The sequence below is a fragment of the Mustela erminea genome, chromosome 4 (assembly GCF_009829155.1).
Source record: "Mustela erminea isolate mMusErm1 chromosome 4, mMusErm1.Pri, whole genome shotgun sequence".
Taxonomy (NCBI): Eukaryota; Metazoa; Chordata; class Mammalia; order Carnivora; family Mustelidae; genus Mustela; species Mustela erminea.
In genome coordinates this window covers 81,731,173-81,757,432 of record NC_045617.1, presented here as the reverse complement: position 1 = coordinate 81,757,432, position 26,260 = coordinate 81,731,173, and the positions used below count along the sequence as shown (strand labels likewise).

The following is a 26,260-nucleotide window of genomic DNA, read 5'->3' as shown; positions in this document are numbered from 1 at the left end:
TAGCTCCCTCATATGGGTCTTCGTGATGATTTTTTTCAATCTGACACCAAAAGCAGAAGCAGCAAAAGCAAAAAGAAGTGAGACTACATCATACTAAAAAGCTTCTGCACAGCAAAGAAATCAATAAAATGAAAAATAATCTACTGAATGGGAGAAAATGTTTACAGATTGTGTATTTGATAAGGGGCTAATATCCAAAATATATAAAGAACTCATAAAACTCAATGGCAAAACAACAACAGCAAAACAAATAAAAGACCTCAACGGCAGAAATACGAACAATCCAATTTTAAAAAGACAGAGGATCAAAATAGACATTTTTCCAAAGACATATAGATGTCCAACAGGTACATGAAACGATGTTCAGTATCATTAATTATTAGGGAAATGCAATTCAAAACCACAATGAGGTATCACCTTACACCTGTTAGAACGCTTATTATTTAAAAGAAAAACAAAAACAAAAAAAAAAAAAACAAGAAATAAATGTTGGGAAGGATGTGGAAAAGAGGAAACCCTTGTGCACTGTTGGTGGGAATGTAAATTGGTGCAGTCACTATGGAAAACAGTATGGAGGTTTAAAAAAAAAATTAAAAATAGAACTACCTTATAACCCAACAGTTCCCCTTTTGGGTATTTATCTGAAGAAAAGAAAAACTAGATAACTAGAAAAGAATGTTCATGTTTGTTGGACACGTTCATGTTCTTTGCAATGTTACTTGCAATGGCCAAGATACAGAAACAACCATAGTCCCTCAATTGGTGAGTGGATACAGAAATTATGGTGTGAATATGGTGGTTTGTGACACAGAGATGGATCTTAAGGGCATTATGCTAAGTGGATTAAGTTAGACAAATACTGCATAATCTCTCTTATATGTGGAATTTTTTTTCTTATTAAAAAAAGCACATAGATAAATAGAACAGATTGGTCATTGTCAGAGCTGTGAGGATGGGAGATTGGGAGAAATGGGTGAAAGGGGTGAAAAAGTGACAAGAAAAAAAACAAGTTGAGAAGGAGAGAACTCTGTGTGTACCTATAATTACATTTGTGCCTGCTTTTTGAACAAAGGACCCCACATTTTCACTAGGATATGCAGTTATGTAGCCAGCCCCATTCCTACTTGAAACTGAGTTCCTTAAGATGTTTATTCACCGTATTATTCTGTGTCTAGTATAATAACTGACATTTATTAGATCATAAAAAATGCTTTTTGAGATAATTTTATTAATTTGATTTATAGTATATATGTGTGTGTCCATAAAATATCTAAATATCTAGGAACTCCTGGGTGGCTCAGTGGGTTAAAGCCTCTGCCTTCAGCTCAGGTCATGATCTCAGGGTCCCTGGATCGAGCCCTGCATGGGGCTCTCTTCTTGGCAGGGAGCCTGCTTCCCCACCCCTCTCTCTGCCTATCTCTCTGACTACTTGTGATCTCTGTCAAATAAATAAATAAAATCTTTTTTAAAAGTCTACATATTTATTTATGCATTTATATAGTACAAATTAGTAAAAATGTATACTGTGAATGTAGAATGATATATGCAGTAGATAGATAAATATAAAATATTTATAAAACAGGTTTCTAAATATTTTGATCTTCCAGTTAGCATTCTATATTAAGAGACTACTGCTTTAGTCCCTTTGATTTTAAAAGGTCATTAATTCTAATGCTGACATAACCAATACTGTATTTTAAAAACTCTAAAGGAGTAAATTAATACCTGGATTAAGTGGATTCATTCTACCATAAGCTTTCAGAATGTGCCCATTGTCAGCACATTTCTATGAGAAATAAATACAAAAGTACTACCTGCCTCATTCAGTTATTATGAGGATTAAAGAAGAAAGTATAGATAAAGCTAAGCCCAGGACTTGGGTGAGAATTTACTAAATATGAATTATTATTGTTATTTCTCATTAACTGGCTTCACTGTGTAATAAGTTATTTGGGAACTCAGCCCTAAAATCTTGGTTAGTATCTCCTCAATGACAAGGACTGTGTCTTACTCATCTTTGCATATATAGTGCCTGACATGTAGATGGCTGTTTTATAGTATAGCAGTACATATATGTCAGAAGAACTAAAATTTTTTTTCTATTACATAAGTAACCAGTCATTTTTGGTAGCTTGATTTTGTTCAGGAAAGGCACAGGATATTGCCAAGGTTTTGAATGCCAGGGTTGTAATTCAAGCAGCTGTAGGAATTACCACATCATGGCAGTTTTTAACCTTCTTTTCCCAAGGAGACCTACTCCATACCCAGTGTTCTCCAGTGGATGCACTCAGCACTGGGAGCAGCCAATTAGTTGTAACTCTGCTCATTTCTCTTCCACTTAAGGATGTAAGTTATTATGCAGGTAATCAAGAGTGACCCAGTGAAAAGATAATCATGAATCCATGCTAAATTAAATTTTTAAATCATTTTATACATTATTATTTTAACTATCATCATAATTATTGTGTTTTGTGGTGACTAGCTCAAACTCCTTCAAAGAATTCTTTGAATTCTTCAAAATTCTTCAAAGTCAACACTTTTATATCTTACCACTTCCTGTCTACTTAGTCACAACTAACTATTCCCTCTGTAAATTCTCTGTTCCCTTGGTTTCCATGATACCAGTATTGCCCTGGTACTCTCCACTCTGCCAAAACTGGTCCTTCAAAGGCTAGGAGTGACTACAAATTAACTTCCATCAGTCCTCATTCTCTCTACCGTCTAAGCAACTTTCAATACTACAACTACCTCCTCCATGAAAGTCTCTGCTTCCTTGGTTTCTCTGATAGCAAGAACTGTCCTGGTTTTCCCCTTGGCCTTCTAACTACTTCTGACTCCAATGATGTGCCTCTTCTTTCTCCCCTAACCCCAGTCTGCAGATTCCTCAAGGATTTTACCTAGCCCCTCTTACTCTCTCTTTCATTCTCCCTTCCTTGGTGATATCATCCATTTCTAGTACTTTAGACATTCTCAGGTGTGTAACTTCTGCATATTTGTCTCCTGGCTGACCTCCCTATCCAACTGATATCTCTTGTTTCTAATATTGCTGGATCATCTGGACGTTCATCTGGTGGCTCAAATTCAATATTCCAAAAATATTTGTTATCTTTGCACTAAAACCAACTCCTTATCATGATTTTTGTTAGTGGATATCATACTGGTGTTAGGCTGGCTTAAAAACCTTTGAAATAATTCTGGAATATTTCTGGTGCTTCTCTTTACCTTTGCCTTTCTTTTTTTTTTTATCACCTTTCAGTTCAGTAAAACTGTTCAGGGTTGCCTAAGGCCTATCTCTGCACTGTCTTTGAATCCCTTCATTTTCTACTTCTTCTGAATGGTATTGCCCAGCTACAGATATGGTGAAGAACATCATACAGACTTCACAGTCTGGCAGAGGGAAAAAAGGGGTAAAATCAGTAATTATAATACAGTGATATATCATGATCCCAGGGTCCTGGGATCGAGCCCCGCATCGGGCTCTCTGCTCAGCAGGGAGCCTGCTTCCTCCTCTCTCTCTGCCTGTTTCTCTGCCTACTTGTGATAATAAAATTATAATATAAATAAATAAAAATAAATAAATAAATAAATAAATCAAATAAATAAAATTTTAAAAATAAATAAAATTAAAAAATAAAAAAATAAATTTATAAATAAATAAGATTTTTTTAAAAAATGCAGTGATGTAGAAGTAAAGGAGAAATATTCCAGTGAAGGGAGGACAGGTAATACTTCTTAAAGGGGGTAACATATAAGCCTAACCTAAAAGATGAACAGGAGTCAGACTGATAAAGGCAAGATGAATATTCTGGAAACAGTGATAACACAATAATGCCAGCGAAGAAGACCACAACTCACTGTTGATATGTAGGTAGCTCTGTAGGACTGGAGCTCTGGCTTCATGGGGAAAGCAGGAGGTAAAGCCCCAGAGGTAGTAAGAGTGGAGGGGGGCATTTGGGGCCTTGATTTCAGTTACCTGTTGCTCCATAACTAACTACTGTGAATTTCATGCCCTAAAACAACAGCCATTGATTGTTTCTAGCAATTCTCCAATTGGGCAGTTATCTCTGACGATGGCTCATCTCCGCTCCATGTGGCACAGGCTGGTACTGCTTGCTGCACTGGGGCAGGAGGATCCAGGATCCTCCCTCAGAGGGTTCGTGCTTCAGCTGGGGTGGCATTGGCTGGCTCTCTCTTTTTCTCTTCACCTGGTCTCTCAAGCTCTAATAGCCTAGGTTCTTTACATGGAAATTGTATCTGAAGAGAGCAAAAACTGGAAGCAGCAGAGCTTCTTATGGATTAGCCCAGAAGTCACATGACATCCTTTCCCCTACATTCTCTTGGTCAAAGTAAGTCACAAGATAAGGGCGTTAGAAAAGAAGAAATAGATCCCACCTCCCTTTGAGAGGACCAGCATGAATGCGGAGGGATAGGAGGAAATGTTGGCAGCCATCTTTGTAGAGGATGTATCACAGGCCTTACAGATCACTGCACTTTGAAAGGTACCATTATAGGATTTTAAGCAACAGACTGACATTTTAGACATGTTTAAAAGTATGTCTTTGATTCCTTAAAAAAGATTGAATTGCGGAGTGGGGGAGGTCAGGGCCAGTGTTTGGGAACAGGACAACCAGTGGGAAGCCTCTACCAGCATGCTCCAGGTTAACCTCAGGAAGTAAAACCTTCTATGGGCTCTCATGCCTTGCCAATATTTTCCTCCTCATGGAAACGAATGGAATGATGAAAATTTGATGGGTGTCTTTAAATTAATTTCTTTCTTTCTTTCTTTCTTTCTTTCTTTCTTTCTTTCTTTCTTCCTTTCCTTTCCTTTCCTTTCCTTTCCTTTCCTTTCCTTCCTTCCTTCCTTCCTTCCTTCTTTCCTTCCTTCTTCCCTTCCATTTTTTCTTTCTTTCTTTCTTTGGCAAGATACCACTGAGGTATCTACCCAGAACTCTTTGCCCCTTTCAGAAAGATGGATTCACATCTGCTGTGGGGGAGGAAATATGTAACATTGCAGATTTTCTGACCAGTGCTTTTTTATTTAAAAATACTACTCCTTGCTTATTTTACATTACTGTTTCTATAAATAAACCAGGAAAGTCAGATGGGACTTTGGGGGAAGGCAGAAGCCTGCTTTGTATTTCTAGGAGCTTTTCCTGAGTCAGATTGTGCAGATTTATATGATGGTAAAATCCATATGGGCATTTTATTTCTATGCAAAGTGAACCCCTTGACTCTTGCTTTTAGTCCCTACTACAGTGGTCTACATGCCTATGAAAAAGCCACAGAAAATATTTACACGTTGTGAAATGTTTTATTGTACCACCTCAGTAACTAAGTTTCCTTCATGAATAATAGGTTTAATATGCAATCATTTGTAACTTGTGTAAAGGAAAAAAGAGACTAGTGCTTATTAGTGCTTACTAGAGCAAAAGAAGATCCAAAATCTGGGAATGGGATGGAGATGGTCCTTTTGGATTTTCAGGGGTTCCTGGATCCAAAATTTCAGTCTATAAACAAGAGTCTCTCTTTATTGATATGAGAACCTGAAGATAAGGTTACAATGAGATGCCTCTTTGTCAGGGTGCAAATGCTCTCTCGGGTTTCTGAACATTTAGTGAATGCAATGGTGGGCATCAGGGATGATGGTAATTTCCCCCCACAGGCTCCAGAATGCCTTGGCTAGAAGCCAGGATCACTTGGAGAGATTCGGTCTCAAATCCCAGCTTTGCCATTTCCTAGTTATGTGACAGTGAGCAACTTCCTCAACCCCTCTAAACTTGGTTGGTTTTTTTTTTCCCCCCTCTGTAAAACCTCACTAAAAATTGTACATCTTTTGTAGGATCATTGTGATGGGCAATAATAAATACTATTTATTACACTTAGCCTAGTGAATGGCACAAATGGTTAGTAAATTTTAACTGTTACTGTTTTAATGGACTTCCTGCTGATGTTTGCTGTTTCTCTTTACTTTTCAGGGAGATGTTAATCTCTGTGGCTCTGGGCCAGGTGTTATCCCTTCTTATTTGTGGAATTGGCTTGACCAGCAAGTACCTGTCAGAAGATTTCCATGCCAATACACCAGTCTTCCAGAGTTTCCTCAATTACATCCTTCTCTTCTTGGTCTATACCACCACACTAGCTGTCAGACAAGGTAAGCATGAAAAACCCATATGTAGCTTGGAATATAGCTCAATTTCTTTTTTTACAAACATCTAGAAGAATGATGAGCCGTGACTAAATTAACTTTTTTCACTTACAGCATCATAAGCCAATTCAGAACCTCAAATCTCACTTTTCTATTTTATAGTAATAAAGCAAACAGAATGAATGAATAAATCACAAAGAAGCAGAAATTGTGTGAATTCAGCGGGAAGTGGGAAATGCATGTATAGGCAAAATGTACAATTGCTCACTATCTGAATTTCTGTTAACGTTCCTCATACCCTTCCGTGAATCTAAATAGAGTGCTTCCCTGGAAGCTGGAATGGCCTGATGCAGCGGTCCTCACTCACGCCTGTCCCGAGAAATCCAAGGGAAAAACAGATAAATGTATGTTCCTTGGGAAGCTGTCGCAAGAAACATAAAAATAGTAAACACGAACAACTCTATTAATAATAAAGGGGGAAAGAAAGGAAAGAAACTACCACAAATGGGCAGAGGAGATATTCTGTCTAAATTTAAAATAGCTAAAACAATAAAAACAAGTCCTCCAACAATCAAAGCAAGAAAAACCAGGGTGGCTCTGTGGATTAAAGCCTCTGCTTTTGGCTCAGGTCATGATCCCGGGATCCTGGGATTGAGCCCTGCATCTGGTCAGCAGGGAGCCTGCTTCCCCCTCTCTCTCTGCCTGCCTCTCTGCCTACTTGTGATCTCTGTCTATCAAATAAATAAATAAAATCTTTAAACACACACACACACACACACACACACACATAACCACACAACTTTTTAATTGGCCTGAAGTTGAAATATTTTTGGGGGGGGGGTATCTCTAGAGAATGTAATTCAGAACCTTATGACTGTAACACTGAATCTGGTGTAAATCCTCTTTCCTCTGGCCAACAATTCACCCCCTAGAAGCTGTTCACTGTGAAATATGCATTGAGAAATAATCATTAATAGGTTCAAAGACAATTATATACCTTATAATAAATAAGGAAATGTGAATAGCTTTATTCATCAAGCCTAATAATCATACTTTTTGAAACTTTTATAAGAACCATATCAAATATTTCATTTTTATGCTTTATATAAATGGCCATCCAGAATAATATTGCTTAATCATAACAATGTGGCCAATACTAGATTTTATTCAGCTGGGACTGAATTCCAGTTTAACTTTGGAATTTTTTTAAGTATTGGAAAAGCTAATTTCATTTACTTCTCAAAAAAAACTGTATTATTGGTGCTTTGTTTTAAAACTACAATAGACATAATAAATTTAAGAATAAAATTTCAACTAAAACTCAGGCTACGAAAGTTCTAGATGTTGAGTCTCAGCTATATTTCCTCAGTGTGATCTGGAAGCTAACGGTTTGCACACTACTAATGCAAAAAAGAAAACCCACGAAATTCACAGGAATATGGTGAATTTATCTTCTCAAGATTTTTAGAATGAAATCGTCTAGGTAAGAGATGGTGAATTGTAACTAGTCTTGGAGGTTCTTGTTCATCTTACTTTCCAGGAGTCCAGAGATTTAAAAAAAAACTTCATGAGGAAAAATATAAAACTGTCACTCTAAGAAACAAAATTTTACAGTCAGAAAAGCTTAGAAAACTACATATAGCAAAAGATTATAATGATACCTTTTGTCAAAACTCTATAATGTGCTAGACACTATGTATGTAAGTTATCTCTATTATTCCTTCAGTCAAAGGAAATAGTATTATCATCCAAAATTTTATAAGTTAGGAAATCAGTGTTTCACCTGTGTCAGGAACCTGCTCTAGGCTGTAGAACTAGTTGCTGGAAGGCTCACCCCAGGCCAAGGTCACAGGCCTCCTAGGAGTCCCTGTAACTCCATATGGGATCTAGGGGAGGCAGGAGGAGGAAAAGAAGATACTTTTGAACAGAAAGAAGGGATTTTCCTTGAATTTTTAAATCCTGAATAAGAAACCAGCCGTGGGGTAAGGTCTAGTGAGGCACAGCAATGAAATCAAGACAATGTGATTCTGGATTGGGTGGGGAGAGTGGACCAGGGAGAAGCACCCTTGGCAAGAGGCCAAAAACTAGGACAAGGAATTTGGAGCCTCTTTGAAAAAAAGACTGAAGGGCACCTGAGGAAATTCTGTTTATCCCATCCAGTTGATAGAATCAGTTTCTAAAATGACCTATCTGGAGATTTCTGCCATTGCCTCAGATTACCATCAATTCACTGACATGTCTTTATGTGGGTGTTTACTTAGAAGGTTTGTTTTAATCTTCATCTTTAGAATTTTTTTTATTTTTAAGCTTTTATTTATTTGATGACAGGCAGAGACCACAAGTAGGCAGAGAGGCAGGCAGAGAGAGGAGGAAGTGGGCTCGCTGCTGAGCAGAGAGCCCGATGCGGGGCTCCATCCCAGGACCCTGGGATTATGACCTGAGCTGAAGGCAGAGGCTTTAACCCACTGAGCCACCCAGGCGCCCCTCATCTTTAGAATTTTTAAAAAGCTAGCATTAAACTAAAATCAGGAAATCAACATACTAATTACGTTAATTTTTTATAGGCTGATTCAATACTATGTTCTAGAGACATAATTTCTTTCCCTGTGCACCCCACGATATGAGAGGGAAGGAAAACCAGAGCAGAGAGGATGAAAGGATGAAAAGTCTGGTGTTTGCAGGGGACGTGCTCTCACAGCCGCAGTTCCTTCTTTGCTGGTACTTCCTGACCACTCTTCCCAGAGGCCTGGAGATCAGGACTGAACAAAATCACTGTCTTTCCCATTATCCCAGCACAGACACCGTTTCCCTGCCAAGCCATCATTTAATTTGATGTCACCTTAGGCCACATAACTGCTAGAAGTTAGTCTCAGGATATTTTTAAACAAATATTTTTTATCATTGTAACCATACAACTTCTAAAAAGTTATGATTATCCCATGTGAATACAATGTGATAAATGCAAGAAGGCTTTCAAGAGTGCCCAGGGTGATACAAGGGCAAATGCCTTGTGGAGATTTGACTTAAAATTAAACTGAGTCCTCTTTATTAGATTTGCTCGGAACCAGTGACCAAAGACCTGAAGCAACAGGTTCCAGTAGAAATTCCAATATAACTCTAGTTCAAGAGGGAGTTCTGAACTTGTCCCTTATTATTAATTGGTTCCTACAAAAAAATCTGACTTCCATTCTCCTTTAAAAAATACCTACCTTGTTGGCCTGTAATTCAACCCTTTCCTTGACTGGTGACAGGTTTTTATCCCAGATAGTTTCTGACATGCTTTTTTTTTTTTTTTTTTAAGATTATATTTATTTATTTGAGAGTGATGAGAGGGCATGAGCAAGGGAGGAGCAGAGGGTGAAGCAGACACCCTGCTGTGAGAGGAGCCCCACGTGGGCCTCAATCCCAGGACCCTGTGATCATGACGTGAGCCAAAGGCCGTCACTTAACTGACTGAGCCACCCAGGCGCCCCTATTCCAGATAGTTCTAAAATTCAAAATGATTTTGCTGTTCATAACAAAGAGCTTCAATAATACAACTTTACAGAAAAAGTGTGTTTCAAACAAGTAGTTCTGTTGACACTGTAGCAAGTTTGAGAATTTAACTACAACTTCAGTAGGTTGATAGTATCCACTTTTGAGAAGTTGTTTAGGCAGTTAAAATGTACTTTTTGAAGTAAGTAAGGCCTGAAATCCAGACTCATGCTGTCTGTACCTAGTAGGGCTTCAGGAATTCTAAAGGAAAGCTCAGCTCTCTTCTTTCTTTCCCTTACTCATGCTATTGTCACCAGATATGTGGTGTTTTTCCTACCAAGCAATTCTGTGACACCAGCTGGGTGTCCTATGGTTGGTCTCAGTTCTGACCCTGTCTACCTGGAGATACCTAGCATAAGATTATGCAGGTTAAGAACTGAATCTCACATAACTGCCCCCTCACTTCAGAGGCCAGTCGCAAGTCTGGGTTGGAAGCTGTGCTTCTGACTGATGGACTCCAAACCCGACATTCCGTCAGCTTCCTTCTTGAGTTTGATGAACTTGCTAGAGTGGTTCCCAAGACTCAGGAAGAGTCTACTTACTGTTCATCAGTTTATTATGAAAGGGTATGATAAATGATATAGGTGAACATCCAGAGGAAAGAGGTGAGCAGGGCAAAGTATGTGGGAAGGGGCATGGAGCTTCTGTGCCTCTCTGGACATGCCACTCTCTCTGCACTTCCATGTGTTCATCAACCCTGAAGCTCTCTGGAGCCTCTACTTTGGGGAATTTCATGGAGGCCTCATGACGTAGGCATAATTAATTATTAACACCATGTCCAGCCCTTTGCCCCTTTTGGGGGAATGGACAGCTGGGGCTGAATTCCACACTTCTAATCATGGCTTGGACTCTGTGGTAACCACTCTCTATCCTGGAGCCCACCAGGAGTCACTTCATTCAAACAGAAGACAGTACCATCACCTTGGAAATTCCAAGGGATTTAGGAACACTGTGTCAGGAACCGGGGTCAAAGACCAAACATTAGAACAAAAAATGCTCCTGAGTACTCTTATTACTTAGGAAATTACAAGAGTTTTAGGAGCTCTGTGCCAGAAAATGGGGACAGAGACCAATATGTATATCTTCTGTTATCTCACAAAACTGTAATTACAAAAGTATAGGGAAGCTTACAAAATTTTTATGGATTTGCCTAGGAAATTCTCAAAAGAAGACTTTTCCTCATATCTACTTTTTTCTTTTTCCCCTTAAAATTCAATATAATGCTAGCTGAAACCAGGAAGCAGAGAACACAGAAAGCAAAGACTATCAACAAGAGGAAAGAACAGACTGGGGTCTAACTAAAGCCCAACCAGTTCTTGCATTTATGTTGTAGAGGGAAGAAATGTGACAGGCTTTTAAAAACAAAGGTGAAGATAGGATATCAAGAAAAAATATGTCATCCCACCTTTGGCCCATAAACTTCTCTTATCAATTATTATAAGAATCCTGATGCTTCCCAGAACTACTTTTAGCATTTCTTGAATAGATAACCATGGTTCCTCTTCTGACAATTTTTAACTTCTGAGTGTAGATAAACCATAGTTTTTAAATAGTCAATAATTTTCTTCTTCTTTTCTTCATCTGCAGTTTTTCTCACTTCTTGCCTCCTTAATTCCTCTTTATTTTTCCATTCTCTCTTTACTCTGTGATGGGGAAAGAGAGGATTGTGGGGCAAAGGCAGGATGTTAGGGGGGAAAAAAACACTTTCAATTTTTATTTTCCTCCTCCAGGCATGATGATTAAAAAAAAAAAGGGGGGGGTGCCTGGGTGGCTCAGTGGGTTAAGCCTCTGCCTTCAGCTCAGGTCATGATCCCAGGGTCCTGGGATCAAGCCCCGCATCGGGCTCTCTGCTCAGTGGGGAGCCTGCTTTCTCCTCTCTCTCTCTCTCTGCCTGCTACTTGTGATCTCTGTCAAATAAATAAATAAAATCTTAAAAAAAAAAAAGGGTATCAATAATAAAAGCACAAATAGGGAAGTGTTTGCTTCATTTCGTAGACAGACACTGGAAAGAAAATATAATGCTGTCACCACTGATCATCATTAGATATATTCCTGGTGACTCATTCTATATGTTTTGCTTTTTCATTGAAAAAACTCTCCAATTTTGAATAAAAGATCACACTTCCAGCTAAAAGCAATTTAATGGATAGTGCATGTATTTTGCTTTTCAGCAAATTCTTGAAACATGGACATTAAAGAATCTATTGAATCATTTATACATTTCTTTGTGTTAGTGTGAAATGAAACAGGTCTCTAAGAGTACTAACAGAGCGCTCATAAACACATCACCACGTGGAATCCCTTTGATTTTTTCTAAAGAGAGGATACTGAAAAGTAAATGCATGATATACTCTTCATGAAAAATACCCTCACTTTGAAAGAAGACAGAAATTCTAGTTCAAATTTCAGTTCTAAGGGGAGGGGGCAGAAAAAATGAACTCCATTCAGTTATTTTAAGCACTCTCTTTCTCCCTGCCTCCCCTACCCACTATCTCCTTTTTCCTACTCAGGGCTTTCAAGTAGGGCAGGACAGCTGAGAGAAGTACATAAAAATGACAGCTTTGTCTACACACAAAAGCTAGATGCGAGTCATGGCCCAATGGCCCAGACCCATCGCCCTCAGCATTTTCAGCGAATGCTCTTCTTGGAATTTGTGCCCCAGAAGCATTTCTCCTTTTGGTGGTAGCTGGGAAAATATTAATTAGTAAGCAATTGCTACCTCTTCCCACAGCAGACAGTTCATATTTGCTCTCTGAAGAAACACTGCACTTCTTACATAGAGTTACATAGGCTAAAATCATAATTACCAATGTTTCAAGACTAAAAAAATCTATGTAATTAGAAGAAATGTAGGGCTTCATGCAAAATAACATAGACCTCTCAGAGTGTTACAATGACATCTTAGAAACTTAGATATCTGTCAGATCCTAGAGTCACCTGAGCATCTTTTCTCCCTAGTTCTGTAAATCATATACTGTATTTAGATTCCACTGAGATAACCCTCTTATGAGATTCAATCCTTTTTTTAAATCCTAGTTATTATATCATCTGGATATGTACTTTTAAAGAGTGCACTGATCATTGTGATTTAAAATAGTCTTTTTCTATTTTCTTAATTGAGTTGATCTGATTTTTTTTCTCTTAAGTAAAATTTAATAAATCCATCCTTTTTTAAATCCTCTGTGAATCTTTACCCGCTGCCTTTGTTGGATATGCCATAGGGAGTCAAAAACACAGGCCAGAGCAGTGAAAAGCATTAAAGCAGGATTCAGGGTTTTCTCAAATCAAAAGCCTGAGTTATGCTCACACATAGCTCAGTTTCCAGTTTTCTGGAAAACCTTGACTAAGTCACTGAGGAGGACTGTTAATGGGTTGTCATTATAAGAAAGCACTTGGCAAGTGTAAGTTCTGAATTATAACAACCTTGAGACTTGTGAGGGAAATATTATTGTCACTTACCTAAGTCTGCTGAGGTAAAATTCATCAGAGCCTCTTGAAAATTCTCCCATATGGGAAATCACCTGGCAAACCTCCATTCCTATTTCTTGTCAGGTTGCCTTTATTTTTACTTAAGTATCATTGGAGAGTTCTAGCCCCCATAGTAAAGGCTGTTCTTTGGGAATTGAGGTATTCAGATGAATCCTTGGTAGACACTCCATGGGAATTACGCTTGGTTGTTGGGGAAGGGAGAAGAAAAGATGGAGGGGAGTGGTGAGGAAGAGGGGAATATACACAAACCATACTGGGAAATGATCAAAGAAAATCATAAGAGAAAACTGGAGTCCAGTTCTAGCAAAACTGTCTGCCAGCATATGGAACAACTGAAACTGTCGTAGACTATTCTATGAGACCATTCTGCTGGGAATGCAACATGATACCACCACTTTGAAAAATATCTTGGCAATTTCTTATAAAGATAAACATACACTTATCATATGACCCATCAATCACACTTTTCTAAGAGAAATGAGAACATGATGTCCACACAAAGAACTATATACAAATGTCCATTGCAGCTTTGTTCATAATTGCCAAAAACAGCAAACAACCCAAAAGCTCACCAACTTGTGAAAGGATAAACAAGTTGTGGTGAATTCATATAATGGAGTACCACTCAGCCATAAAAAGGAGTAAGATACATGCAACGGTATGGATTAATCCCAAAAGCATTATGCTAAGTTCAAGAGGTTGGACATGAAAATTTCTATACTGTGTAATTCTATACTGGGTAATAATGTGATGTTCTGGAAAAGTCTAAACTGTGAGGTGAGGAAATAGTATATGGTTGCCAGAGACTGGGAATGGGAGAAATTGACTGCAAAGGGGCACAAGGGAACTTTCGGGGTATTGGAAATGTTCTATAGAGCTTGATTATTGTAGAGGTTACAGGAATATATATGTATATATATATATATATATATACATTTGTGAAAATGCTTCAAGCTCTGCACTAGAAGAGATGGATTTTATCACATGTAAATTATACTTTAATACACCTGATCAAAGGGGGGGGGAGAATGAAAAAAAAATTGACCGTCTGCTAGCCCTTCATGGTTAGCATGATAAAATAATGTCTCATTGGGCCCAAGTTTTCCAACAGGGAAACTATAGTTGCTATTCCATCAGTCACTTATGGATATTAGGTCTCCATTAAATCTTCCCACTTCACATGACATGCTCTTAGACTATAAGAATGAGTATAGCTTCAAAAAAATACCTACTCCGAGGACCTTGAACTCTTAACTTATCGAGCTTATAATCCATTAAACAATGCAAACACACACACACTCCGTACATATGCGTTACTTAACAGGGCGATTCTGCCAAATCAAGTCTTCCAGTGTTAATCAAAGTTAAGAGGATTCAACAGAGCATGTCTTCTTTGTGTTAAAAGTGGATGAATCTCAAGTAGAGTGATACCTTACACAGAACTTTCAATATCACCTAAATGACTTTTAGATTAAAGGAAAATGACATGAATATGCAACACTATCTTCTCTTAATTAATCCTCATATAAACATTCACACAGGCACACACACACTATACATCACACTCTCCCTCATTTCCCATGCCAAATACTCATTTAAGGGATGCCCCTCTGATTCTTTCATTCCAAATAGCATATAAGCTTGGAAGGAGGGATTGTCTCTCTGTCTTGTCTGGAGTCCATGTTGACTGTTGATTCTGGAAATCTTTAAGCATTCACCTATCCATGCTGAGAGCTGGCACAGAGCAACACTCATTCCTGGCACGAAGCTCCAGTGTTCATGTGGGAGATTGAAGGGTAGTTACAAGATGATAACTGTATTGCCTGAAGGAGATAAGTCCCCTTCTGCCAAAATAGTGCTTTGTATGTAATTAGTGTAAAAATTCAGAGGAATAGAGTTTATCCTTACAATCATCTTTCTCATTAAAAAAGAATCATAATGGAAGAACAAAGCAGTCCCTGCAGTGAGTTGAATTGCTTTCCCTAAGTTTTCATTAAATCAAAGGCTCAGCAGTTAGCCATCTTGCAGACACTCTTGCTGTCTGCTACATGAGATTTGCAAGGGAAAAAAATGAAGCAAACATTTTTTTTTTCCCCTTCACAGGTTTAGAGCCGCATTGTGGTTACTTTAGATCAGAATTCCCTATCTGTGCATTTTTTTTAGTATCTGGTTTCATTGGTTTCCATTTCTGAGATTTTTGAGGACAGAAAATAGATCATTTAACTCACCAAATTTAAATGTGGTATTTGCAAATGGTAGGTTCTGACTACAAGTTGGAGTGACTGGGCCCCTTCAGTGACCTATATGAGGAAAAACATAAAGGAAGTGACTTGGAAATAAAAAGGAATGTGATCAGAATTTATATTTTGACCGTTTTTTGTTTTACTTTTTGACACTTCTTTCTATGAAGTAGCATGAATATTACTTTCTTTTACTTTAACTATCTAATTAGCCATGTCTAAGAAAATATCTATCTTTAAGAACCATATTTAGTAATTACTACTTAAGTCCACTAAATTAAAGTGTAATTTTAAACAATTAGGATCTAGACTTTTTCTGTTTCTCAGTTAATCCAAACTTAAGTCATCCTGGTAAGTTTCCATAACTTCTTTGTGTTGTTTTCCTTCATTTCATATGTCAGGGTAGTAAAAGTAACTGCCTTACGGGTTTCCTGTGGACTAAATGAAGTGATGTATGGAAAACTTGTAGCACAGGGTCAGGCATATGGACCGCTGAGTGCATACGGTCTGCCATCATTGGCATTAGATTGAACTCAATAAATATTGATTCTCCTCCCTAGCAAGTTGGATTTTACACAAATAACCCTTAATTTGAATAAATTTGAACATGAGGACCATGAAATTCCCTACCCATTTTCCAACAGTTGTGTTCTCCTTAACTTGTTGCTGGTATGCTGCATAGAAGAATACAAGGAAGAGACATTTTAGGTGTTTCCTTACCCACTGTGGTGGCCAATGTGAGTGAGGGAACTCACTGATGGAATTTTTACACTGGTGCACAACTCATTCTGAAATGCACTGGCCCAAGTCCTCCTCCCCCAGGGTGTGGAGTGGGTGTCTTTTGCCTGAGAAAGCCAAGCCAAGGGGAGCAGTGAGCACTCAGAATCTGTCCAGAGGGAGCCAGAGCCGCCCTTCTACTTTCAGGCATAAGTGCACCGAAACTATGAGAGATCATAAAGGGGAAGGGAGCATTGCCAAAGGAAAACTTGAAAGAACAATTCCCTAGATCAGTGCTTGTCCCCAGAAATGAATGAGTTCTTTGCTCTACAGCTTTGATTTTGACCATAACACCTCAAAGCAAAATTGTTTCCCACCCTTTCTTTTCCTCTTGTTTGTGTGTATGTTTCCTTGCTCTTCTCCCATTTTCTCTCTTTATCCAGCTTCCTCCTTCTCCTATAATCATAACTGACACAAAAATGGGAGGAAATGGGAAGAACATTCTCATTCACTTTATTGAGATGCAACTATCACTACAACTTTAGATATAACAGAGAAGATCTAGATTAAGCCATGCCTGCAAATTACTAATCCAAGTTACTACTCTTTGTTCAAGAAAAGGTTTGGAATCAAAAGGACACCAATGAAGATCTGTATGTTGTAAACTAAGTTTGATCACCTCTTTTCCTGAGTGTTTTATTTCTTCCACAACACACACACAGTGCATCTGTGAACCTCACCCAGATGAATACGCATATGGAAAGCAAAGAAGATCCAAAGCAGCTGGGAAAATCTCATTCGTCTTTGGCCCACTGACCAAGGCATGCCATCTGGAGAAGTTGAGGACAAAGAAGAGTGGTTTGACCAAAGCCAAGAAGAGATGGCATTTCTGTTCAAGATAATTCCCAGCAAGGAATCAGTTCTTGAGCAATGGCCATAGATGCTTTAGAAGACCTATTATTACCACAGCAGGAATTCTTCAGATGTATTCCCAATGGGAGGGTAGGGTTACTGTTTTATAATCCAAATCCCAAATCTCCATTAGTTATTTGGAATAAACAGTGAGCAGCATGTCCCTTTTCGGGCCATTTCACTAGAAGCCATAGTACAAAATCTATAGGCAGAGGTCAGTCTTACTAATGAACAACTGCACAGACAAGAATTGTCCTTGGATGAGCTCATTAAAAGGAATAGTGCTCCCATTTTTTGACACAGCAAGAAGGTTTGTTCTATTTTAAAGTTGAAAAATAAAATCAGGGTGGGGAGAGGAAAAAATAAAAATAATCCAAGATGAAAAAGAGCCGTAAAATGCTCTGAGAGAGCACAAAGCTTTGGGGGCTACATAGCCAGTGAAATGGCCACCAGTGTGTCATCCTCTAGCTGAGAAGAGGGGACGGACATGCTGTCAAGATCATGGAGCTCTCACTCACCCATCTTTCAGCAGGAAGAGCATGCCACAGACAAGCTCAATGGACTACTGGGGTCTCACCCAATTCAAAGCATCTGGTTCTGTACCTGCAAACACATTTCAACTTTTTGGTTTAGTGGATGTCATTCGCTGAGGTCGAAATTTCCAACTGTGCTGTGTTAAACTCAGGGCCATTACAGCATGCTTTAAGCAAGCTATTGATTTTAAACTTTTGTCAGACTAAAAGAAACTAAGTTAGATCATTCAGAAGCAAACAAAGAGCTCAACTTCTAAAAATAAAGTTAAGGAACTTGGTAACTTCTTTTTAACAGAGAAATGTGTGGGCAGATCTTATGTAAGTGGCATAAATGTGGAAGTCTCTGCACTGTTAAAAATTGTAGGTTATTTACTATATGGGAACTTAATAGATCTCTACTCCTAGTTTCTGTTGTTTCGGCATCAGATATGTTGAGTAATATGGATACCTCACTCCTAAAGTGTGTTCCTATACTCAGAGTGTCTCTTAACGAAAGGAATCAGCCCTATATACACAAGCCAAGGATGCAACTGCTCCCCAGCCTACTGAGTTTTATAGTTTTAGTTCTGCCCATGTTTCCTTATACAGAACCTTCTAGAAGGCTCTGAACTGATTACATCTTGCTCAACTATCTCTTACCTAGATTTAATTTCTCTTACCTTCCTCAGTCACACATTTCTTCTTTCATGATTCATCCATCTATTATTTCATTCATTTATGCAACAGGTGCTTTTTTGAGGGCCTTCTTTTGTTAGGCACTGTATGACCAGGTGTGAAGGATGCCTAACCGAGAAAAGATGATCTCCCTTCACCCGCGCTTCTAAGCTTCTTTGAAGCTTCTAAGCTTCAAAGAAGGAGCGTGACTAGTGAAGGGTCCCTGTAATTGCAAGAGGCCAGATTTGAAGGCCTCATGTTCCCTCCTCTTCACGCATCTTCACTGTTAAAGATTTTACTTCTCCTTTGTCATCTATTTTCACAACTCTTCTCTCCATCAGCTGCCAGTCCTTGGTTTTGCAGTTGTTCACAGCAGAATTCTTTACAAGCAGTTACAATTAATACTTTTGCCTCCCCATGGCCTGTGCACTCACTTTTTGTTCTAGGATCCTGACTTTACACTAAAATAAAAACAGTTGTTCCTCCAGTTCCTGTATCCCACCCCCGCAACACACACACACACACACACACACACACACACACACACACACACACAGAGTCGGTCCAGGAGAATACAGCGCAGATATCATCCTTTATTTAGACTTAGCTGTGGTGACTTCTTGGCTGCCAAACTTCTGTGAGCTAGGGCACTTGGCTAATTTCGTGATTGTTAGTGACTTCCAAGATGCCCAAAGGTCTCCTATCCTCTTATAAAGCAGCTATGTATTGATCACAGGTCTCCTTCACTTTGTCTGGCTTGTGACCCCTTTGTGTAGTAGCAAACAGTCCTTTACTTTTTTGGCTTTACCCCTTTAGGAAGCCATTTACCCTTCCGGCATTTGCTGGTATCTGAACTTAAGTTCTTCCCAAGTTTCAGCAACCCCTGTAAAATATTAGAAACCATAATAATTTAGTGTTGTAAAGTGAAAAGCAATAACACAGTAAAGAATTTTAAAGCTCATTAGCTTTATCTCAGTACCTGACAGGAGGAGAAAGACTGCCAACCACTCACTGGGACCTTTAGCAGCTGTGGAGCAGCAGGAAGGAGGATTTTGGAGTAGTGAGTAGTATTTTGGAGGAGTGAATTAATGGTGCCTTTGACAACCGGTCTCACAATATGTATAATTTCCAACGGTCCCAATTTGTTTTCAGAAAGTAGCCCAGATAAATATCTAACTAAACACAACAGTGATTATGATTCCTTTGAAGAAACCATTATTGCATCCTACCAATCTTCTACCAAAATTCCTGATCTAATCTATTCATGGTTTCCCCTGAAAACCAGAAAAAAGGTATCTCTGCCTAGCAAGTGTATCTCTAACCCCAGGTATCCCCTGTGTATCTATGCAGCTCTCATTGTTAAAGTTGAAACACACCTAACAAACTTAGAAAACGCCCATCATCTTTGGTATTAAAGTTACATTTGATTAAATAAATAAATAAAATCTTTAAAAATATATGTGTTACATTTGGTTGAGGGATATACTGACTGATTCAAAGTTGTCTTCAGTTAAATGTTACCATCATTTATTGAACCCATTGTGTACCAGACACTAGGTGAGCCCCTTTCAGATGTCCTTTCCCTATCTGCATTTGCTCTAGCATGCCTAAGCCAAGCCACCTATCACCCTTACCGCGTTACCTGAACTGCTGTGACCACTCCTGATCTGTGCTCTATCTCTGACACCCGTCACAACTTCATCACTATGCCCTCTTTTAAAAGTATTTGTTCTACATCGGGCTCCTTGCTCCGCAGGGAGCCTGCTTCTCCCTCTGACTCTGCCTTCCACTCTGTCTGCCTGTGCTCGCTCTCACTCTCTCTCTTACAAATAAATAAATAAAATCTTTAAAAAAAAAAAAAAAAAAAAAAAAAAAAAAAAAAAATAAAAGTATTTGTTCTAAGCTCAAGTGCATTAGTCAATCAGGTTTTGGATAATTATGTAAATCCTTTATTTTTTATTTATATTGAGTCAGGATTTTTAAAAATAGCTGGGGGAAGGAATTGGTGATTTTTTTTTTCCATACTCATTGAAATCAATGCATACTTCCCAGCTTTATTCATTGAACCAAAATAAGGTCTCTTAATAAGGTTCAAGAAGCTCAAAATCAGGATACTAGAATGTTGTTATTCCTACTTTCTAATTAGCCTTTCTACTTGAGGAAAGAGGGCCAACGATGGAATATTCTAATTTTTGTTCTCGGAGCAGAGTGTCTTCTAAAGTACAAGCTAAGTTGCTTTGGATTTCATAGTGAAAACACTGATCCAAATGTAAAACAAAACAAAAACTTAATATTTTAGGTACTAGTTTCATAAAAAATAACTTTGGGGACACTACATGGCTCAGTCGGTTGAGTGTCTGACTCTTGGTTGCAGCTCAGGTCATAATCTCAGGGTCTCGAGATATAGCCGTGTGTTGGGCTCCACACTCAGCAGGGAGTCTGCTGGAGAGTCTCTCTCTCCCTCCTCCTCTGCCCCTCCCCTGCTCTCTAAAATAAGGAAGTAAATCTTTAAAAAAATAACTTTGGAAGATACTGTCCTCTGTATACAGCATTACTGCTAATCTCAAAGAATTCCATTTAACCCTTAATATAGAGCTTCCCACTGAAATCAATTCAATTTGGTTGAGTTACAATACATTGAAAGACCTCCTTAATAATATACTTTCCAATCAAAGACCTTTGTTGGACTGCTTCCAAGGCAGATGTCTACTTTATAAAAACAGTTAAATACTAGGAGGAAATCATGAAGAACCAAGAGACTGAGACCATATTTGAGGTGACAGTGTCATAGCCATTTAAAAAATTTATGTTTCTATTTTTTAAATTACCCAAATAATACGTGAATATAAACATCACATGTTTGTATAAATATAAATATTACAAATACAGACGTAAATTTTTTAAGAGATAGTACTTCCCACCACCCAAATAAATCCTTCTTTTTGTCAAAGGAATCTTGGTTAAAATTTTGTTATTCATTTTCATGGGATTTTTTCTTTGTATATGCATTCAAATATATGGTTATAATATATTTTAATATAAATGCTAGGAACTATATATATTGTTTGGAAAGTTGCTATTTTCACTTAATAATATATTCTGGAAAATTTTCCATTTCGTACATGTATATTCACCTTATAGTTTTTAATTACTACAGTACTATTGTTAAACTCTCAATTAGTAGTCATGCAGATTATTTCCAGGTTTGAATTATTCCACCCATTTTATAAGAACTACCCCTGTAAATATAATTTAAATGAATGTGAGAGTGTTTTGTAGTTTAGATTTCTAAAAACTTAAAGGCTGAGTCAAGGACATTTTAAATATTGATATAATATCACTAAATCTCCCCTGTCCAGAAAGTATTACTGGTTCAAAAACCTAAGAGTACTTGAGAGTATATTTTCCCACTTACTTATCAACATTGGATATTATCAGTAATATTTTTGTCAATCTAAAAGGTGAAAAAAACCTTATGTTTTAAATTTCATTTCCTTAATTACCAGCGAAGTGAGCATCCTTTTTAATGTTTATTGGCAAGGTGAAATGGTTTTTGAATCCTAAAATAAAAACACAAAATGATCGTGATCCTCACGCAGTCTATTCATGGTGTAAGACAAAGTCCTGGTGGACTTCTCTCCTCCCTTCTTTCAGTCAGTCTCTTGTGTTCATCTCCTCATGAATTAGTGCAAAGAAGGGAAAACAAATGAGCCCTGTGATACATTCCCCTGGAAAAATGCCGCTGCCAGAGCACTGGAGTAACAATACAGAAATTTATATCATCCATAAACCTTTTATAGTAGTGTAATTAGCAAAGCTATTAATATTACCTAAGCCTAGCTTTTTTTATTGCTGTAAACACAGCTTGTGATCATATAAATGACATCAGTATTAATCCTTTAGGGCACTGTGTAAACAAGAGCACTTGGGTCAGTTCAGGTAGGGTTTAATCAGAATTTCCTTTAAAAAAAAAAAAACATTCTTTTTGCGTAGAAAGCAGAAGGATAACCTTTGGGCATTTACCAGGTTTGGGTTACTGAGGAGGTTTACTGGTATAGATGTACCTGGGAGGAATGTATTGGAGAGAAATAGAGAAATTTTAAGCTGTATCAGTGTAGATTTATGTCTATTAGCCAAATATATCTTGGCTATTTCTATGGCTCAGTGTTATTTATATACAGTTTTCTTCTCTCTTGTGCACCTTTATTAATATTTAATTCAAAAATGAAGTGAGTGTACTACATCTACTTCATATCTCTTTTTCAAAAAATAAGGAATGTGACATGGAAGTAGGCTCCAGGAATCCCAAATCAGTGTAAATTAGCAATGTGGTTTAGAGGACTGGTGTGGGAATCAGGACAGTAAAATTACACTGAAGGATGGTCTCTACTATGAATGCATTTCTTCCCTAAACAAGTCAGCTTAGTATCTCTATGACTCAGATTTCCTGTTAAAAAAAAAAAAATGAGGATAACTATCCAATAAAAATTATGTATTAATATATATTGATAATTTTATGTGCTGGGAGATGATGTCATTAAAACATTAATCTATTTGATATTTGAGGGATGTATTCAATTTATGAGTCTTTTTAAATGTTAAGCCCTAGTTCTAGCTCTGAGTAAAACTAGTATATTTCAGGTTGAGTAAGATTTTCTGAAACAGTAAGTGCAAAGTCAGGCCATTCAACTTGGATGATCAATGATCTTATCATTGCTCAGAGAAGAGCACAATTAAAGAAGGGAGAAGAAAATAAAGAGGGGAGAAAGAAATAGTGCACAGTGAGTTTGATTCTATGAACACACTACACACCATCTCAAGTACCCCCCCCAAAGGAGAAAAACAAAAGAAATGAAAATGTGTAGTATAGCTACAATATACTTAAACCTTACAAGTATTATATGGGTCATTTTATATATGAAAAAAACTGAGGCTCAGAAAGATTAATTGACTTATCAAAAATTATATAGTGGCTTCTGTTTAGGATATAATTAGCCACGAAAGACCATCACCCTCACTCCAACAACAAAAATATATAAAATCATAGATTTTTTCTGAACTCATCAGAAAGCTAAGGAAGAAAAGAAATCTAAATGTATAAATTCCAGAAAATTCCCTTTGGAAGACAGAAAAGATTCAGTTTCTTTCATCCCTGGCAGAGTGATAAGAGAAGGAATCCACAAAAAGAGAGGCAAGAAAAAACAGCAGAAACTTTATATTAATGTACACATGTAAGCTGGTGTGGCAGGTTATATTCTAAAGGACCTTAGCCACAGAGCAGTTTTATATACACTTACAGACTGTGTTCCATGGACCTTTGCCTAGTGCGCTGGGCATGTATATCAAAAACTGAGAGATGGCATAGAAGAACTAAAAGAGACTCTACCTGGTGTGTGTGGAGCCTCCTCAAGTGCACGAGAGCCATGTTTTGAAGATGGAGAGGAGCAGTATAGGAGATCTGAGAGAAATGAACCAGAGGGAGTCCAGACTTTCAGCTGCCAAGGACTGGCGGTGTGGTGAGACAGTTGAGGGAAATCCTTCTAAGATGTTCCAGGCAGAGAGAGATTTCTATAGGTTCAAAAAGCTTACTGCAGGACCAGAGAGCGAAGAGAATTCCCCAGAAACCCAACAGAAGTCAACTGAATTGTAAAGAAAAGGTCTATTTTCCATGGTTCCGAAAGTTGGTACCTAGGGATAGAGTACAGAGATCTCCAGAATCTTACCAGTAGTCAGACCACAAGTCCTGAAGAAGGATCCTGCTTCAAAGTATTTGAAGTCAGGGAATGCCTGGGTGGCTCAGTTTGTTAAGCATCTGTGTTTGGCTCAGGTCAAGATCCCAGGGTCCAGGGATTGAGACTCGCATCGGCTCCATTCTGAGCCTCCTTCTCCCTCTGCCTACTGCTCCCCCTGCTTGAATTCTCTCTCTCTCTCTCTCTCTGACAAATAAATAAATTTAAAAAAAATTTTTTAAGTAAATCTTCAAAATATTTGAAGTCAGTGGTGAACTCAGTGAAACTAAGGCTGTAAGAAATCCCAGTCTCACTGATCAGACAGAGTCCTCCCACCAGGCAAGCAGCCTAACACAGGAAAAGGACATTCTGTTTTTGAAAGTAAATATTTTTTCATTCAGTCTCTACTGTTATTTTGTACAAAATACCCAGGTACAAAAAAAAAAAAAAAAAAAAAGATTACTAGAGAAATGAAGAAGCAAAGAAAATGTGACACCTGGTCAAGAGAAAGTAATCAATAGAAGCCAACCCAACAATGCCATGGATGTTAGAATTATCAGATAAGAACTTACTAATAACTATGATCAGAAGCTTAGTTTTGGGTGGAAGAAGTTGACAGCACTCATGAAGAAAAGGGGAATTTCATCAAAGACCAGGAAACTATTCCTAAAATAGTCAAATAGGAGTATTAGCGATAAAATATTTTTTTAAAGAAGTATAAAAAATGAAGAATGTAGGATTCAGTAGAGGAAAGAATCTGTGAATCTGAAGATAGGTGAGTACGAAGTATCCAGCTGAAGCAGAGAAAAAAATGAGTGTGGGGAAAAAAAGAAAAACAGAATAGACTATCTGGGACAATATGAAATTATCCAACAGGCCTATTATTGCATTTCCAGAACAAGAGGAGAGAAACAATGGGGCAAAATAAATATTTGAAGAGATAATAGTTAAAGACTTCTCAAATTTGTTGAAAGACATCTAAAAAATACAAGAAACTGGGGAAATATACTGAATTTCCATTGAGTAACTCAACGTGGCCTACTTTGATCTCATTTCTTAGACTTAAAATGTGAAAAGTCATAAAAATTTTTGTCAGCCTTTTTCTGTCATGATAAATCCACATTGCCAATAAAAATAAGAAATTTAGTACTTTAAATGTGCAAATTCAATATATTCCACTTCTTTCTAACTTAAAGAAAGCCATTGGAGAGAGCAGAATTTCTAATCAGTTTACCATAATGGCACAGAGATCATTGTTTAGGTTATAAAAGAAAGCACAAAGTTTTATATGGTTTCCTGCTGCCAAAGTATCTGATATTCTCTAATTCCACATGTCATTACCAACCTGTCATTAAGCTTAGTTACATGAAGCAGACTCAGTTTCACAAACACCAGTATTGTCATAAACATACTCCTGTATAATACCAACAAATATGGTTGGCAGTTTTAAAAATCACCATTTTCCACAATGTATTCACAACAGCCTTTTGGGACCAAAGATGAGAAGTCATACCTAAAGGTTAGGAGAGATGGCTACTCTAGTACTCTAATTTTGTTTTGTTCATGGTGAGATGATAAGAGAAAAAGACAACTTGTTGGTGGAGACTGTAAGAGTCAGCTATTACAACTGTAAAATCTCCACTTCTCCAATAACCAGACTAGGGAATCAGAGTATGCTTAAGTATTTTGAACTCTATATTTTGGAGAAAGGCATTTCATCTTGGGCTGCCCTGACCATTGAAATTCTTTCTTATAATAAGATAAAATCTGTTTCCTTTTTTGCTACCCAGTGTCCTAAATCTACTCTGGGAGATTCCATAAAATATTAAATTCCTCTTTATAAGGTAGTCATTGAGGGGCCCCCAGGTGGCTCAGTGGGTTAAGCAGTCAGCTCTTGATTTGGGCTCAGGTTATGATCTCAGGGTTGTGAGATCCAGCCCAGCAAGGAGCCTGCTTAAGGTTCTCTCTCGCTTTCTCCTTCTACCCTACCCCTCAGCCTCCCTCTAACTTGTGCTTTCTCTCAAAAAAACAAAACCAAACAGATAATAATTGAAATACTTGACATACACCTCATGCACACATTTTCCTCTAGGCTAAATATCTCCAGTCCCTCAAAACTCACCTCTACTTCATTCTGATTTCTCTTCTCTCAACCTCTTCTGTTTAGTGCATAGCCTTTTGAGAAACAAGTATCCACTTTTCTCCTTTTCATAGTGAAAGGAGAAAGAATCCCTTCCCTCTAAATATGACATTCTTATTTGTAAAGTTTAAACTTGCTTTGGATCTGGTTTTTTTTTTTTTCACTCA

At 37.8% G+C, this 26,260-nt stretch overlaps 1 protein-coding gene across 6 annotated transcripts in view; it reads left to right on the top strand.

Moving 5' to 3' along the window:
• Positions 1-26,260, top strand: part of SLC35F1 (solute carrier family 35 member F1) — a 391,058-nt gene that overhangs the window by 240,983 nt on the left and 123,815 nt on the right. For all 6 annotated transcript variants that reach the window (XM_032339696.1, XM_032339699.1, XM_032339695.1 and 3 more), the window contains one exon: positions 5,976-6,151. In XM_032339696.1, the coding sequence (XP_032195587.1) occupies positions 5,976-6,151 (176 nt within the window). The remainder of the gene's footprint in view (positions 1-5,975; positions 6,152-26,260) is intronic.